Genomic DNA, 18,478 nt, shown 5'->3' on the forward strand with positions numbered 1-18,478 from the left:
GGCAGGAGGGTGTCCACAATGAGGAAATCAAAGAAAAACTGGGAACGAACTCTATAGATGGAGCAGTCAGGGCGAACAGGCTTAGATGGTGGGGTCATGTTACACGCATGGGAGAAGCAAGGTTACCCAAGAGACTCATGGGTGCAGCAGTAGAGGGTAGGAGCAGTCGGGGCAGACCAAGGAGAAGGTACCTGGAATCGGTAAAAGAAAGATTTTGAAGTAATAGGTTTAACGCTATTTTGTCGAACATTTACATGTTGAGAAATGTGGCTGTTGTACTATAAGATTTATAATTTATAAAAAAACAGCTACCAGCCACATGTATGGTTTAAAAAGGTTTATTTTCATCAGACCATGACCGGTTTCAGATTTTCCTTTACAAGTCCATCTTCAGATGGCAGTTACAAGCATTCTTAGTTGGACCTAGTTTTGTTTTTGTTATTCATTTGCTGCAGTGCTGTGTAGTTCTGCCTGACGAAATATTCATGTGTTTTTGTTTTCGAACGCAAGCTTAATACACTTTTCAATATGCACTATGTGAGTGCTATTCCAGTCAATGGACGTCACTTTCAACCTCATCATTTTAATTACACATGCAGCACACACAAATAACGTTTACAAAACGTGGCCCAGCTTCATATTACAAACGAGAACAATATTTGCAAAGAGCTTACAGTCATAACGATGTTAACTTACAGATGATGTATAGTCTATATGGGTACACTAAACTATCTCTTTGCTAGTGTATGAAATTAATCTAAAGTGGAATAAAATAAAATTACATACAAATAAGATTACAAACATTATATGTAGTACAGAATTACTGTGTGTTTACTAATTAGTTGTTACAATTATAGGAGATAAATTCTAATATTTGACATGATAAGCAATGCACATGTTTTCATTATACAATTTTTCAGTGACATATAAGCAGTTTCTGGGGCCTGTATACTGAATGTTTTTAATGGAATATTAGGCTTAAGTTATTTTAAAAAAGTGAAGACTTCTTCAAAGTTATTGAGGAAGGGGGTGTTAACTGACTCTTGTCTGTTCATTCAGAATGAGATCAGGGAACCTGTTTTTATGTGTATGAATCTCAATCTCCTCTAGGAGATTCAATGTGAAACCATTGTCTTTGAGGTGTAATATCTGCAGGTTGTTTTCTATATTCTCAACTGTATGATTGTTTTCTGCAAGATGGGTGGCAAAAGCAGATTTGCTTAGGTTTTTCAGACGTAGGGCCTCAAGGTGTTCCTTGAATCTTGTTTCAAAAGCTCTACCTGTTTGGCCAATGTAGAATTTAGGACAGTTGTTACACTTGAGTTTATAAATTCCAGATCTTTTATGGGGTATGCTATTGTGTGGAAGTGAGTGTATGACTCTTTGTTGGAGTTTGTTATTGGTAGAGAAACTGATTTTGACGTTCTTCTTCTTGAATAAGTTGGAAATTTTGTATAAAAGTGGGCCTATATATGGTAGGGCTACATATTTTACTGATTTTTTGTCTTTCATAGCTGTTGTGGCTGTTGCTTGTTGAAAGACTTATTGCTAGCAATTTTTTCTTTTGTTTTCTGAGAGAGTGTGTCTATAATTCAAGCATCACAGCCATTATTTTGGGCAATTGATTTGATTATGCTGATTTCTTTGTGCTGTTCAGTGGGGGTGATGGGGACTCTAAGCATGTAGCATTGACCAGAAATTAGCCATCTTATGTTGGTTCAGATGGCAGGATGTGTTACTGATGGTAACATCTGTGGTTGTTTGGTTTTGAAAGATACCAAAATGGTGTTTGTTATTTATGTTTGATATTTTGAGATCCAGAAAATTGCTGCTATTATTTATTTCATGTTGTTGTGTAATTTGCTCAGATCATCAGCTAAGGCATCAATTTCACTGCTGTTACCATCAAAAAGTAATAGTGTGTCATCTACGTATCTCTTATAGTAAATTATTTTACTGTTCATTTGGTTATTGGATGAGAAGAACTCAAGATGGTTAATGTAAATATCAGCTAATAATCCAGCAAGACTGCTACCCATTGCAAGGCCATCATTTTGTTTATAAACTTTATTATTGAAGGTGAAGTAATTATTAGACAAGACGAGTGTGAGGATCTCTATTAACTCATATATTTCTGGTAGATTGATCTTTTTGTGTTTTAGGTGGTTACTTTTTATTATGTTAATAGTTTCATCTACTGGGATGTTAGTGTATAGGTTTACAATATGTAGTTAGGCAAATCTAGCTGTTGGTGGTATGTGGATGTCTTAGATATGTTGTAAAATAAGGTCCACTGTGTTTTTAATTGTATAACTATGTTTGAACATGTAGTAAGTGGTAAGGAGATCCTTCAATTTTCTGCTTATGTAGTATGCTGGGCTGTTTCTTGAGTTCACAACAGGGCGTATTGGGGCATTTTCTTTGTGGATCTTAGGCTGTGACCAAAGTTTCGGTGCTGCTGGATTCACGGTAATGCCATCGCGAATTTCATATTTATTTAAGAGGGATTTAAAACTGTTGAGTAATTTACGAAGATTAGCTTGAAATTTTGCTGTGGGGTCTGATTCTAGTTCTGTGAAGTTATTGGACTGAAAAAATTCTAGAGGTTTTTAATGTATTCTGATTCATACAAAACAACAACTGAATTTCCTTTATTAGCCTTTACCATGAGAGCTTTGTTAGCAGTAAGTTTATTATTGATATCTTTAAGAATTTTTTGTTCACTATTAACTATATTATTTTTTGAAAGCATGTGTTTTGTGATGAGTTTGTTGGCTTTATATGCCAACGCATTTTTCTCATTGGACTTAAGTTTGGCAGTGTCACATGCCAGTTTTGTAGCTGCTATTAGGTCTTTTATGTTCTTATTAATTAAGCTTGGGGCAATGTTATGCTTGAAACCTTTATCTAAGAGGTTAAGTTCATTGGGATTGAAAGAAATATCTGTTGTGTTTACCACTCTATTATAGACTATGTACTTCTGCTGTTCCCCAGTGCTACGTGGTTCCTTTAATTTGAGTTGAATGAGGGATTTTAACTTTTTCTTGTGCCTAGAGGAGATTTGTTGTTGTTCTCTGCTAAGAGCATGATTAATATGGTGTGTTACAGTTATACAGTCCCTGGCTAGCAGACGCATATGTTCTATTCTATTCCGGAAAACGTGTTGTAGCAGTCTGGCCAAAATTTTCTGTCAAAATTTCATTTTCTTGGATACACCGAGAAGATAATACATAATCTTTCTCACCTGTTATTCCTGTTAGTAGTTTATTTCCATTCTGGTAGTCTGAATCTATGGATTTCACTACTATTTATAACAATGCTGATTATTCACAAACGCAATCAACCACATAATCAGACAGCGATTGGTATTCATCCATTCAGCTTTACTCTCTCAGCTCGTATTGCCCTGCCCCCTCGTATTGCCCCTCCCCCTTTTATCTGCAGAAAGTTTATTTCTAGATGTGACGAGGATTCTCCTGACAGCGACATCACCTACACTATGCATGCATTCAAAAGTCAACTTATGATTCATTCAGAAATCAACTTAAAATGCGTTCAAAAACGTTCAAAAACCAACAGGAAACCGTTTCAAAATCATATGAATAATCGATAGACACACTTTGTGAAACAATTTTTTTTCCCTCAAGAACATGAATTTGGCGCCCCCTTTTTCCAGTAGCATCTAGCTGCTTGCTGTGACTGCTTTCACGGCCAACAGCCACATTCCTGAAGCCAGAAGCGGGAGAATCTACTTCTCAAACATGACTCAACTGTGTATGCGCATGAGCCTATGCGTAACTGCTTAAACAAATTGGATGTAAACAGTTGCAACTTCACGCTCATTGGAGGCAATTTGTTGTTATGAAGCACTGCATAGTCTTCTTAAAGCCTGTGACACATTTTCAATTGGCAGACGCTTGCATGAGCGCTGTGTGTCATTGTTGTATATGGCGCGTTTCCTTTGTAATTTAACTTATTTTCGTTTTCTCGTCTCATTTATGTTTTATTGTGGAAGTATTTGTTATAACCTTTAATCACAATAATTGCGTGGATATTCAACACTCTCTCTTAGGAACAACAGCTGATCACATGATTACAACTCAGTCTCTCGTATTCAACTGCCGTGCCGTGACATGCGGCCGGCGCCGTTCGTAGCTAGGTGGCGCTCTCGCACTCAGCCGATTTGCGGAGCGCCTCTATCGCCGTTTGCGCGTACTGTCGTGGCGGCACTGTTAAATGTCGTGGCACTATCACAACATTTTGGCCCCTTGAAAAAAAAAAAAAAAAAAAAAACCCTCACTTCCTTGGAGACATGGACAGCGCGGAGACATCCATGGCCTCTTGTGAGGCCCCGAGGAGATCCCGCAGAGAGACACGAGAGTATGGTCGAAAATGTCCAGGACGGAAGCTCGTGCGTGGAACGTGCCTCCTGGATGAGATGATGGGTGAAAACTCCGGAGCAGCATCCATAGGTGTCATGGACCTGGGAGTGTGCTCCAGTGAGATGGGTCCCAGAGAATGCAGCGTCGCGACTGGGGCCAGTGCCGGCATACTCGGAAGCGGTAGCGACGTCGGTTGCATCAACATGGACGGTAGATCGGCAGCAGCGACAGGACTGGCTTCTCGGGCTGGTGGAGGCGAAGGATGGGGCGGTGGCACCGGCGTGGCCACCACTCGTGGGCGCATCTGGTCGTAATGGCGAACAACCGTGCCCTCGCCCGTACGTATTTCACAAAGCCGGCAGCCGCGAAGAGCCTTGACCACCCCTGAAATCCATTTAGGGCGAGATCCATACCCTCGTGCCCACACGTCAGCGCCCACCGAGTATTTTCCCGCACTAGGGGACACAGCACAAGGCCTGACAGGGTGAAGCAGGTGCAGTAGAGTGCGCGGTTGGCGGCCATGCAAGAGTTCAGCAGGGCTGCGATCACCCAGAGACGTGAAGCGATAAGAACTCAGAAATTGCAGCAAAGCGTCATCTGTCGAAAAATCACTAAGGAATTTTTTCATCTGGCATTTGAAAGTGCGGACAAGGTGCTCGATCTCCCCATTCGATTGCGGATGGAAGGGAGGTGCTGTAACATGATGAATCCCTTGTCCAGTACAAAAATCACAGAAGGCCTGCGAAGAGAACTGAGGGCCATTGTCCATGACGATCGTGGATGGAAGACCTTCTAGCGCAAAGATTTTGGACAAAGCCAGCGTCATCGCCGCAGTCGTGGGTGATGGACATCTAGCAACAAACGGAAACTTCGAGAAGGCGTCAATCAACAGTAGCCAATACGTACCGAGGAAGGGGCCGGCAAAGTCGGCGTGCACCCGTTCCCATGGCTGAGCTGGATCAGGCCACAGAGAGGGCATTGTACGAGGTGCCGCCAGTTGTTGAGCACACTGGCCACACCCAGCAACCATATGGGCGATGTCCGAATCAATACCGGGCCAATAAACGTGCCTGCGGGCCAGGGACTTAGTCCGAGAAATACCCCAATGGCCTTCATGCAACAGTTTGAGAATATCTTTGCGAAGAGAGGCTGGCACCACGACCCGTGGAGATGCGCCATCTGAAGGGGATCCAATGTCCGGCCCTTGGTCTTTTCCGGCCAACCCCATTGAACAAAACCGATCATCCAATGTAGGACCGGGTCCCGTGCAGTAGCCGATGAGACCTGTGAACTTGTAAGTGGAAAACCCTCGACCGCAGGACGTTCTTCCTCATCAATGTGGAAACAGAGGAGTTCATCACGATCGAAAACCGGGTCGGGGCCCATCGGCGATCACGACAATGCGTCAGCATTGGCGTGCTGGGCCGTGGGGCGATAGTGAATCTCATAATGAAAACAAGACAAGTATAAGGCCCAACATTGCAGGCGGTGAGCTGCCTTATCCGGAAGCGACGCCGATGGGCTGAACAGGGAGACCAGCAGTTTGTGGTCGGTGATGAGGTTAAACTTAGAACCATACAAAAAAACGCTGAACATTTTTTAGAACATAAATGATAGCGAGCGCCTCCCTTTCGATTTGAGAGTAACGCCGTTGCGCCTCGTTGAGGGTCTTGGAAGCATAGGCGATGGGTCGTTCCGACCCATCCTCATACCGATAGGCGAGAACAGCCCCTAGGCCATACTGTGACGCGTCAGTCGCCAGAACCAAGTGCTGACCCGGACGGAATGTGGCAAGACAAGACACCGACTGCAAATGAGCCTTCAGGCGGACAGAAGCCTGTTCACACCTGTCGGACCAACAGAAGGGGACGTTTTTGCGTAACAGCTGATGCAGAGGATAAGCTACCGCCGCTGCGGATGGAATGAATTTGTGATAATAAGCAATCTTGCCTAGAAACGCCTGAAGTTCTTTGACCGTAGACGGCCGGGGTAGAGCGTTAGTGGCCACAACGTGCTGACATAGAGGACGTATACCCTCACGGGACAAGTGGAAACCAAGATACACAATGGAGGGTTGGAAGAACTGTGACTTGTCCAGATTGCACCTCAACCCAGCCGAATGCAAAACCCGAAACAGTGAACGCAAATTACGAAGGTGCTCCTCAGTGGAGGCCCCCATGACAACAATGTCATCCAGATAGTTTATGCAGCCAGAAACGGAAGCCGTGAGCTGTTCCAAAAACCACTGAAAAATGACCGGTGCGCTAGCGACGCCAAATGGTAACCGCTGGTGCTGGTACTCATACAACCCACAAGGAGTGTTGATAACGAGAAATTCCTTGGAAGTAGCGTCCAATGGCAACTGATGGTACGCCTCCGATAAGTCAAGTTTGGAAAAGAACAGGCCCCCAGCGAGCTTGGTAAACAACTCCTCAGGACGGGGAAGAGGATAAGTGTCAATGAGGCTCTGAGCGTTGACAGTGGCTTTAAAGTCACCACACAATCGCAGACTCCCGTTTGGTTTAGAAACCACCACGATCGGTGATGCCCATTCGCTGGAGGTAACAGGAAGGAGAATCCCTGAAGCTGTTAACCTGTCTAGCTCAGCCTTGACAGGTGCACGCAACGCCACCGAAATACGGTGTGCCCGGAAAAACTTAGGGCGAGCCGTAGGTTTAAGAGTAATGTGGGCTTCAAAATCCTTGGCACAACCCAGACCAGCAGAGAACACGGACAAAAATTCAGAAAACAATCCATCCAGCTGTTAATAAGGAATATCCTCAGATATGAGGCGCACATCATCATCATCAATTAAGAACCCAAACAACTGGAAAGCATCATAACCGAACAGGTTTTCAGTGCCCGCATGATCCACCACATAAAACGTGAGGATCCGAACAACAGACTTGTAGGCAGTGGAAGCATCAAACTGGCCCATGACAGGAATTTTCTGTTTATTATAAATCCTCAGATTTCCCGTAACTGGAGACAAAGGAGGGGAGCCCAACGCCAAATATGTGCGAGAATTAATTAGAGTTACTGCAGAGCCAGTGTCCACATGCATGCGGATGTCTTTATCCAGAACACGAACAGTAACAAACAACTTATTTGTTTGTGAAACCACACAGTGAACATCCATATCCGACGCCTCGTCCTCGTCGACAGGAACTTTAGGGGACTTACACACAGAAGCAATGTGGCCTTTTTTCCTACATGAATTACATGTGGCCCAACGTTTTGGACACGCTGCCCTGTCGTGCTGTACGAAACAACGAGGGCAAGAAGGAAGTGCAGAACGAACCAGCTTCTGTGGTTGCTGGTTTCGCTGCGAGCGTTGCGGCCCAACGCGATGTTGTTGACGCGAGTGAACCGCCGCCACATCGTCGTTCTCCTGTGAAACAGGAAAATTGCCTGTGTCGAGAGTTGACTGTACAGCGCCTACATCACACCACGCGTCTATTTGCGCGCCAGCAGCGTGCTACACTTCAAAGGATTGAGCGATGCTTAGAACTTCTGACAACGACGGGTTTGGCAGTTGTAGGGCACATTGCCGAACTTCTTTATCAGGAGCAAGCCGTAGAATAGCATCCCTAACCACTGAATCAGCATAAGACTCGTGATGTGTGTCCGTGACAAACTGACATTTCCTACTCAGACCATGTAGTTCCGCCGCCCAAGCCCGGTAAGATTGATGGGGCTGTTTACTACACCGTTAGAACGCCACGCGGGCGGCAACGATGTGGGTGTTTTTTCGATAATAGTCAGACAATAAGTCACACATTTCTTGGAAGGACAGGGAGGCAGGTTCCCGCAGAGGGCTAACTGAGATAGCAGCTGATAGACCCGAGGGGAAATCCAAGATAGAAATAACGACTTACACATAGGAGCGTCGGCAACGCCGAAAGCCAAGAAGTGTTGCCGCAAATGCTTCTCATAATCCTCCCAGTCTTCAACGGCCTCGTCGTAAGGAGGGAATGGAGGCAGAGAAGAGGAAGACAGACGATGAGACAGCTACGTCGACAACGCCTGAATTGCTGCCGTCAGCTGTGTTTGTTGTTCAATGAGTGCTTGCATAAGCTGTTCCATGTCTGCCCCGCCACGAACACGCAAATCCACAACGCAGTGAAAATATCCCAACCTCGTCGCCAAAAAGTGTTATAACCTTTAATCACAATAATTGCGTGGATATTTAACTCTCTCTCTTAGAAACAAAAGTTGATCACATGATTACAACTGAGTCTCTCATATTCGACTGCCGTGCCGTGACATGCGGCCGGCGCCGTTCGTAGAAAGGTGGCGCTCCCGCGCTCAGTCGATTTGCGGAGTGCCTCTATCGCTGTTTGTGCATACTGTCGTGGCGGTACTGTTAAATGTCGTGGCACTATTGCAACAGTATTATTCTGCAGTAGAGGGATACAGTAATATCCTTTGTTAGAGTATCGGTTCTTACCAGTCAAAATTACAAAAATTAAACTCAAACAATGAAAAATTCCCAGAATTTTTAAAATATCCCGGGTTTTTCCCGGTTTTCTCCCAGATGAAAAAAATCCTGAGTTTTTCTTGGATCTCCGGTTGTCCTGGGTCGTATACACCCTGTATTAGATAGTGGCGCTCCCCCTCCCTCGAGCATTTGAGGTAGGACACTAAAAATTTAAAAAAATCGACATTTCAAAAATGTCTTCACTTTGTAGCTCACATCTTTCTCAAGAGTCTGATACATAAAACATATATGTTTGAGAAAATGTAAGACACGTGATTTGGTCTGTGTGCTGAAGTGCAGTGCCACGCCTCTTCACACAGCATTCTTCCATCGCACGCCTCTGTATTTCACTCTGTGGAATTCAAACGTGTAATTGCAATGGGTGCCATCACACTATATTCAGGCCAGTAGAAATTAAGATCTCCTGTGGTGCCTCTCCTGCTCCCAGCTGGCTGGTTTGACAGCCTGTCCCTTCAAAAAAAAATCTTGCAGTTAACAGCAAAATCTGCACTTTTTCCTGCCTATTATCTAACAACTTGCTGTTTTGTGTAACATAAAATTAAATATAGGATACATAAAACGAGTAAAGACAAGAGACAAGCAAGACAGAATACATTTCTTCAATCCTTAAGTCCTAGCTTTTTTTTTTCCTCCCTCTCTCTCTCTAATCTTGCCACAGCTTTATGTGGCATACTTTCCTTTCTGTGAAACAATCTATTACCTCACCAAAGTTCGTGAACATTTTGCTAAATGAAAAAATGAAATGTCATTGTCTAATACTAGAAAAGCTGTTAATACAAATAGTACCCAAGACTGGTGTGGCTTTCCGATCTGATTATGTGTATTTTGTCACTGTCTGTTAGATAAAATGAAATAGGCCTAATATTGCACCAATTGTTAGACACACCAAATAAACGAGGCTGTTTTGCCACAAATCGTCATTTTTAAAACACGACAGAATATAATTCATGAAGCACCAGTTTCATATGCCTATTAAGCCTACTAAAAGCAAAAAGTTTTGTGTTAGGAAATAGTTTCACGTTTCATTCATACTCACTAGCTTTGAAGCATGAGGTCGAAGAGTAGTAGTACAAAATTTTTATATAAATTTGGAATCGTCATATTCTTCCATAATTTGTGTGAGTCCCTGTTTCTTCTCCTTCCTCTGTCTAACAAACACTCTTGTCATCACTAATTCTGTAACTATTCCTGCCAGTGTCAAAACTTATTCTCGTTAACTTCACTAACCCTGCCACAATCACCGGTTTAGTATCATGCATTTATTCTCCGGTTAGGTGTTATTACCTGTTCGTACAATGCATTTTCCATGCTAATCCCAGAATAGAACTTTAGCGGCTGCTAGCCGGGGTCTTTATAAGTCGCCCTTAGTAGTGTAGCGGTCTGGCCAAAAATTTTCTGTCAAAATTTCATTCTCTTGGATACACGGAGAAGACAATTTGTATTCCTGATAGTCGTTTATGTCCACTCTGGTAGTCTGAATCTATGGATTTCTCTAGGAATTATAACAACGCTGATCGTTTGCAAACCCGGTCAACCACATAAACAACGATTTTTTCTGTAGGTAAGTTTACTTCTAGATGTGACAGGGATTCCCTCCCAGAGACATTACATACACTATGCATGCATTGAAAAATCAACTTATGATACATTCAGAAATCAACTTACAATTCGTTCAAAAACCAACAGTGATGCATTCAAAATCATATGAGTAGTCGACAGACCAACACACGCTGGGTGCTAGGCGCTTTGTGATACAAGGTCTTTTTCCTCAATAATATGAATTTGATGCCCCTCTCCCCTCTAAACACCCGGGGAAGATACCCTGGTTTGCCCCTGCCCCCTAGTTCTGGGTCTGTTGCGCATACGTGAATCTGACGGCTTAGGTGCACCAGTGAAATTTTTCTGGATAGCATCTGGCTGCTTGCTGCTTTTACTTATACAGCTAACTGCCACACTTCTGTAGCTAGAAGCGGGTGAAGGTACTTCCAAGGTCTATGTTAGACTGCGGTACTACTCATATGAGACTAAACTGCACATGCGCATAAGCTCGCTCACAACTACTCAAACGAATCTAATGCAAACAGTTGTGACGTCACACTAATCGGAGGCAATTTGTTGTTATGAAGCATTGCATAGTCTTCCTAAAGCATTTTGACACATTTAGCTGTTGGCGGACGCTTGTATGAGCACTGTGTTTTGTTATTGTATATGGTGTATTTCCTTTGCAACTTAAGCTTTATTTTCGTTTTTTTCTCTCTCTCGTTCTTGTTTTATTGCTGCAGTATTATTATGCAGTAGCAAGATACAGTAATATTCTTAGTTAGAGTACTGGTTCTTACCAGTCAGTTACAAAAATGTAACTGAAAACTAAAAAACACTAAAAAACAATGAAAAATTCCCGGAATTCTAAGAAATTCCCGGAGTTTTCCCAGACCTCCCGTTTGTCACGGGTCATATACACCCTGTAACAGGAGGTAAATAGATTTTATTAAGGATCAAATAGATGTTTTTCAATGAAGACTGTAAAGCATGTTAAATGCTTAGCATCTCTTCTACTAAAGTAATCCTTCTTATACTCAATATTCTCATTGGAAATACTGTTCCTCTTGGCGTTACCAGATAGACTCAATGGAGTACATCAAAAAAGTTCAAATAAAGGTAACTTCTTTTGTATTACGATGATATATAGGATAGAGAATCACATGTACCATATATGAAATGTAGAGTCAATCATTAAAACAAATGTCCCCCCCCCCCCCCCTCCCTCTCCCAGTTGAGATCTGTTCAAGAAATTTCAGACATCAAATTTCCTCTTCCAAATGCAAAAATATCGTATTGATACGCACCTACATAGAGAGAAATGGCCATCATAATAAACTAAGATAAGTCAGATATTGTATAGAAAGATTTGGGTGCTCATATCTTCCCTTGTGCTATTTCAGAGTGGAGCAGTCATGAAGTACTCTGAAAAATGTTCTACGAATCCTCTGCCTAATACTAATGTATGACCTGCAGATTAGTTACATGAATGTGGCTGTAGATATGTAATTCTTTCATCAACAGATTATTGTTTGCAGTTCTTAGAACCTTAAATTCTTGGTCTCATAACGGTGCTATCAGCCTGACCGGAACATCACTTGATTTTGGCGCATAACAACATAAATTCCGAATGCAAAGAAATAGCATAAATATACTATAAACTTAAAATCGGACAAAAAATCATTACATTAGCTGGTACTTCATTTACTGAGGTTACATTTGGTGTGGAATGCAGTACTAATACAGGGAATCCCATGAGGAATGGTCAGTATTCAGGGATACAGCAGGAAGCAAAGTACTTTGAGAGCTATGAGGAGCTCTTCAGGTATGCATTTCAGAGCCCATGTTTACTAGACTTTCTGCTCCGAATGATTGTTCCTTTCATATCCCTGAATACTGATGATACCTCCTGGATTTCATTTGACATTATTTATTTCCTAGTAATTAATTATGAAGAAACATAATACTTACTTGTAAAATTCTGCAAAATCCCTTTTCCTTGCAGAAGCTACAAATATCTTGTATGACAGAGCTGCACCTATGGCCAGTGCCAGACCAAAGCTAAAGCCACGTTTGGCATGCTTTAATGCAAGTCCTCTCATCTCTGGTTTGGGTAAATCTCCACAATCAGTCATCTGCAAGCACAGAACCCGAGGTTTAACTTAGATGAAACTAGTATTCACAAAGATTTATTACAATAATCAGATGTACATGCAGCACAAAATTCAAATGTTGTGTCATTTTGGGGAGATCTTCTTTGTTGTAACAATGTAATTTACAATTCGTCAAGCCTAATTTTACTTTCATTGTTTAATTGTTCTACAATATAACTCTTCAAAAGCCGAAATGTGGACATCTTTACATCCATTTGTAGATAAGATAAGAGGACCATGGCGATCATAATCACACAAAAAACATTTTACTAGAATCAGTGTCCACCCATTTCAAGTACAGGTAGCCAACTGCCATAGTCTCCAGAACAGTGTTCACAATTATGGTGCAATTATGAGTATTTATTATAATGGTGAATGCATACTTCCATCTTATGTTGTATAAAATTATAGCACTGTTGAAACTGTGAGGTTTGATACTGTTGTCGTTGTTGCTGTAATGGTCTTCAGTCCAAAGACTGGTTTGATGCAGCTCTCCACACTACTCCACCTTGTCCAAGCTTCTTAATTTCCAAATAACTTCTGAGACATCAAGGACTAAATTGGTGAGTCCTGGATGTCTCAGAAAACCATCCCTTCTTTTAGTCAGGTTGTGCCCCAGATTTCTTCTCTCCCCAATTCTATTCAGTACCTTTTAAATAGTTACACAATCTACCCATCTGATCTTCAAGCATTCTTCTATAGCATTACATTTCGAAAACTTCTATTTTCTTCCTGTTTGAAGCATTTATCATTCAAGTTTTCCTTCTGCACAAGGCTACACCAGACAAATGCCTTTAGGAAATACTTCCTAACACTTAAATTTATACTATATTTTAACAAATTTCTATTTTTCAGGAATTTTTTTCCGTGATACAGGCGGTCATAATTTTATACTCTGTACTTTCACCATCATCTGTTATTTTGCTGTCCAAATAGCAAACCTATCCTATTACTTTTAGTGTCTCATTTCCTAATCTAATTCCCTCAGAATCGTCTGATTTAATCTAGTTACACTCCTTTACCCCTGCTTTACTTCTGATGATGTTCATTCTCTATTCTGTTTCAAGACAATATCCATTCCGTTCAACTTTTCTTCTCAATCCTCTGCCAGCTCTGGCAGAATTACTATGCCATCAGCAAACCTTAAACTTTGTGGATCTTCTCCATGCACTTTAGTTCCCTCTGCAAATCTCTCCTTTGTTTGTTATTGCTTGCTGAATGTACAGACCAAATAACACTGGAAGTAGGCTAAAGCCCTGTACCATTTTCTTTTATACCCTTTGACTCCTGTAACTGCCATCTGATTTCTGTTTCAAATAATCTTTTATTCCCTGCATTTTACCCCTGCTTCCTTCAGAATTGCTACAGTGTACTCCAATTAACATTATCAAAAGCTTTACCCAAGACTACAAATTTATAAATGTAGGTTTTCATCTACTTAGCCTATCTTCTAAGATAATCCATTGGGCCAGTACTGCCTTGCATTTTCATACATTTCTCCAGAACCTAGACTGATCTTCTCTGAAGTCAACTTTACCATTTTTCCATTCTTCTGTATTTTGCAATCATGCCGTATTAGACTGATACTTAGGTAACATTCACTCCTGTAGTACCTGGATGACACTTGAGAGGGCAAACCAATGGCACAAATGGAGTCTTGGCACAGAAGCCCATCAGTTGGTAGGACGAAACAGGATTGCCTGACAACATTCTGGGGCATGGTGCCATGGCCAATGATGGTACAGGTGACAAAGGTTAAGAGGGCAGTAGTTGCACTGAAACCTCCACTTCCATGCTCACATCCGCAAAAATCACCACTGGTGCCCTGGAGCATAAATTGCACCCATGCAGGGAGCAGCAAATGTCTTGGAGTGCCACCCATGGGTGGCAACCACCATGGCTGACATCCATGAGGGTTTTTTCCAGATTATTGTGGTCACACAATTGAGCCCACAGAAAGCATGTGGCACTCGGTGTGCTGTAACTGAGATTCCATTGGCTGTGTGGCCAGGAGATGACGGTGAGTGGACAGAGGTGGTCCTCTAGATGCTCAGAAACATCAGCAGCACAGCTCTGGTGGTGAAAGTGCCCAATGATTTAAACATCTGTTGTTTAAATATACTAACATCACCACTTGAGAATGGGTGAAACAGCAGTCTATACACGTGCTTGATGCCTCTAGAGGTGCAAATCCATTAAAAAGTTCTCGCCATGAACTGGGGTCCACTGCCTGACACACAGTGCAAGGAAAACCCTCTGATGGCTAGAGTGCATCGTAGGGAGTGGTGTCACCGGTGGTGGATGCTGTGCTGACCACACAGGCGTAGTTAGAAAAAGCATCCACAACAATAAGCCATGTAGGGGCTGGAAAGGGACCATTAAAGTCCAGATGAATGGGGCCCCAGGGAATGTGAGGGGGGGACTGCGATTAGAGCAGTCTGATGTCAGGTGCACGAAAAGCTGCTGTGCCCCATGGCCTCCACGTCTTTGTTTAGTCGAGGCCAATAGACATGTCACTTTGTGAGGGCTTTCACCCATGATATAGTCCAATGGCGGAATTGTAAAACTTAAGAGGCATGATAGGCAGGATGATGGCATGTGGATTATTTGCCTCCGCATTAAGTACAGAATGTTGGAGATGACTCAGACAGTGGGAGAGTAGAGCCCAGATCCAGAGTTGAGGATCAGCAGACTTGGAAAAATACACTCCTGGAAATTGAAATAAGAACACCGTGAATTCATTGTCCCAGGAAGGGGAAACTTTATTGACACATTCCTGGGCTCAGATACATCACATGATCACACTGACAGAACCACAGGCACATAGACACAGGCAACAGAGCATGCACAATGTCGGCACTAGTACAGTGTATATCAACCTTTCGCAGCAATGCAGGCTGCTATTCTCCCATGGAGACGATCGTAGAGATGCTGGATGTAGTCCTGTGGAACGGCTTGCCATGCCATTTCCACCTGGTGCCTCAGTTGGACCAGCGTTCGTGCTGGACGTGCAGACCGCGTCAGACGACGCTTCATCCAGTCCCAAACATGCTCAATGTGGGACAGATCCGGAGATCTTGCTGGCCAGGGTAGTTGACTTACACCTTCTAGACCACGTTGGGTGGCAAGGGATACATGCGGACGTGCATTGTCCTGTTGGAACAGCAAGTTCCCTTGCCGGTCTACGAATTGTAGAACGATGGGTTCGATGATGGTTTGGATGTACCGTACACTATTCAGTGTCCCCTCGAAGATCACCAGAGGTGTACGGCCAGTGTAGGAGATCGCTCCCCACACCATGATGCCGGGTGTTGGCCTGTGTGCCTCGGTCGTATGCAGTCCTGAATGTGGCGCTCACCTGCACGGCGCCAAACACGCATACGACCATCATTGGCACCAAGGCAGAAGCGACTCTCATCGCTGAAGACGACACGTCTCCATTCGTCCCTCCATTCACGCCTGTCGTGACACCACTGGAGGCGGGCTGCACGATGTTGGGGCGTGAGCAGAAGACGGCCTAACGGTGTGCGGGACCGTAGCCCAGCTGCATGGAGACGGTTGCGAATGGTCCTCGCCGATACCCCAGAAGCAACAGTGTCACTAATTTGCTGGGAAGTGGCGGTGCGGTCCCCTACGGCACTGCGTAGGATCCTACGGTCTTGGCGTGCACCCGTGCGTCGCTGCGGTCCGGTCCCAAGTCGATGGGCACGTGCACCTTCCACCGACCACTGGCGACAACATCGATGTACTGTGGAGACCTCACGCCCCACGTGTTGAGCAATTCGGCAGTACGTCCACCCGGCCTCCCGCATGCCCACTATACGCCCTCGCTCAAAGTCCGTCAACTGCACATACGGTTCACGTCCACGCTGTCGCGGCATGCTACCAGTGTTAAAGACTGCGATGGAGCTCCGTATGCCACGGCAAACTGGCTGACACTGACGGCGGCGGTGCACAAATGCTGCGCAGCTAGCGCCATTCGACGGCCAACACCGCGGTTCCTGGTGTGTCCGCTGTGCCGTGCGTGTGATCATTGCTTGTACAGCCCTCTCGCAGTGTCCGGAGCAAGTATGGTGGGTCTGACACACCGGTGTCAATGTGTTCTTTTTTCCATTTCCAGGAGTGTATGTGGACAACCTTGAAACACACAGTGCATGATGCACAATAAATTTGAAATTTGTGGTAAGTCTTATGGGGCCAAATTGCTCACGTAATCATTCCCTAAGCTCACACACTACTTAATCTAACTTATGCTGAGGACAACACACACATCCACACTCGAGCAAAGACTCGAACTCCAACAGGGGTAGCTGCATCAACCATGACAAGGCGCCTCAGACCACGCGGCTGATGCACAGTAAGATAGGCTTGTGACACCTACATTTAGCAAATGAGAGTAGTTGTATCTGTCCAAGGCACACTCATGTTTCATGTCTATGTGTAAACAGGAGATTTCCCTGTTGTCAAATGCGGGGTCTGGTTTTGATGGCAGGTGAGAGAGACCATCTGTATTCGTGTGTTTCGCTGTAGGCTAGTATTTAATGAAAAAAAAGACATGTCATTTGGTTAGGGCCTCGCGTTGAGTATACCAAGTGCCTGGTGCATTCCTTTTAGTTGATGCCACTTTGGCAAATTGGGCATTGATGGGGATGAGATGACGATGAAGACAACACAACAGCCAGAACCTGAGCGAAGAAAATCTCTGACGGAGCCAGGAATCGGACCCGGGGCCATTTGCATGGCATTCTGTCACACTGACCACTCAGCTATCAAGGTGGTCAGTATTTAATGATATAATTGTAGGAGCTGAGGAAAAGCCTCCAACATTGGAGGCATTGTACTGTCCACACTCAAAGCCAACTGTCCACACTCAAAGCCAAGAGTTACCAGCAGTTTGTGGTCTGTAAGTAGGGTAAAAGTGGTCCCAAATAGGTAAACATAAATTTTCTTAATCGCAAAGATTATTGCCAAAGCTTCCTTTTAGATTTGTATTTCTTAAGTATGTGTGTCAGCATCTTTGAGTCATAGGCAATCCATTTCTCAGTACAGTCACCATTCCTATGCACCAGCACTGGACCAGTGCCATAATGGAAAACATCAGCAGCCACAACCAGAGGACATGATGGAGAGTGGCATAAGGCAGGGTGCCGAGTGCAGATGCTTCACCTGTGTGAAAGCACATTCGCAGGCAGCCATCCACCTATACCAAATGCCCTTCTTCCATAACTGGTTAACAGATGCACAGCATAGACCACTTGTGAGAGAAACTTAAGACTAATCATTCATTGTTCCAAAAAAGAAAACTGCAGCTCTTGTAAATTTTGGGGCAGGGTAGAAAGTCAATAGAAAGCTGTTGTCATCAGTGGGCTGAATCCCTTCTTTGTTGAGCCAGTGTCCAAGGTATTCCACTTGCTCCTGAAGCAACTGGCATTTATGAACGTGACACTTAAGCCCTGTATCGCACAATGAGGTAATGATTAGATTAGATTAGATTAGATTAGATTAGATTAATACTTGTTCCATAGATCATGAATACGACACTTCGTAATGATGTGGAACGTGTCAGGTTAATAAAAGATGTCTGTACAAGAAATTACATTACACAAAATATTGCATGACACTAATGTTTAAGTTTTTTTTTTTTTTTTTTTTTTTTTTTTTTACTTAGTTTATATCTAAAAATTCAGCCAATGAGTAGAAGGAGTTGTCATCTAGAAATTCTTTTAATTTATTTTTAAATGTTAGTTGGCTATCTGTCAGGCTTTTGATGCTGTTTGGTAGGTGCCCAAAGACTTTTGTGGCAGCATAATTTACCCCTTTCTGTGCCAAAGTCAGATCTAACCCTGCATAGTGAAGATCATCCTTTCTCCTGGTGTTATAGGTATGCACACTGCTATTACTTT

The 18,478-nt window shown here is 43.4% G+C and overlaps 1 protein-coding gene across 3 annotated transcripts in view; it reads right to left on the reverse strand.

Annotated features, from left to right (window-relative positions):
• LOC126278463 (cytochrome c oxidase subunit 6C) overlaps positions 1 to 18,478 on the reverse strand; it is a 109,506-nt gene that overhangs the window by 35,080 nt on the left and 55,948 nt on the right. For all 3 annotated transcript variants that reach the window (XR_007550706.1, XM_049978601.1, XM_049978600.1), the window contains exon 2: positions 12,394 to 12,557. Coding sequence is in view for 2 of the 3 variants with exons in the window: in XM_049978601.1 (XP_049834558.1) it covers positions 12,394 to 12,557 (164 nt within the window). In the remaining variant the exon portion in view is untranslated. The remainder of the gene's footprint in view (positions 1 to 12,393; positions 12,558 to 18,478) is intronic.

The sequence above is a fragment of the Schistocerca gregaria genome, chromosome 6, assembly GCF_023897955.1.
Source record: "Schistocerca gregaria isolate iqSchGreg1 chromosome 6, iqSchGreg1.2, whole genome shotgun sequence".
NCBI lineage: Eukaryota > Metazoa > Arthropoda > Insecta > Orthoptera > Acrididae > Schistocerca > Schistocerca gregaria.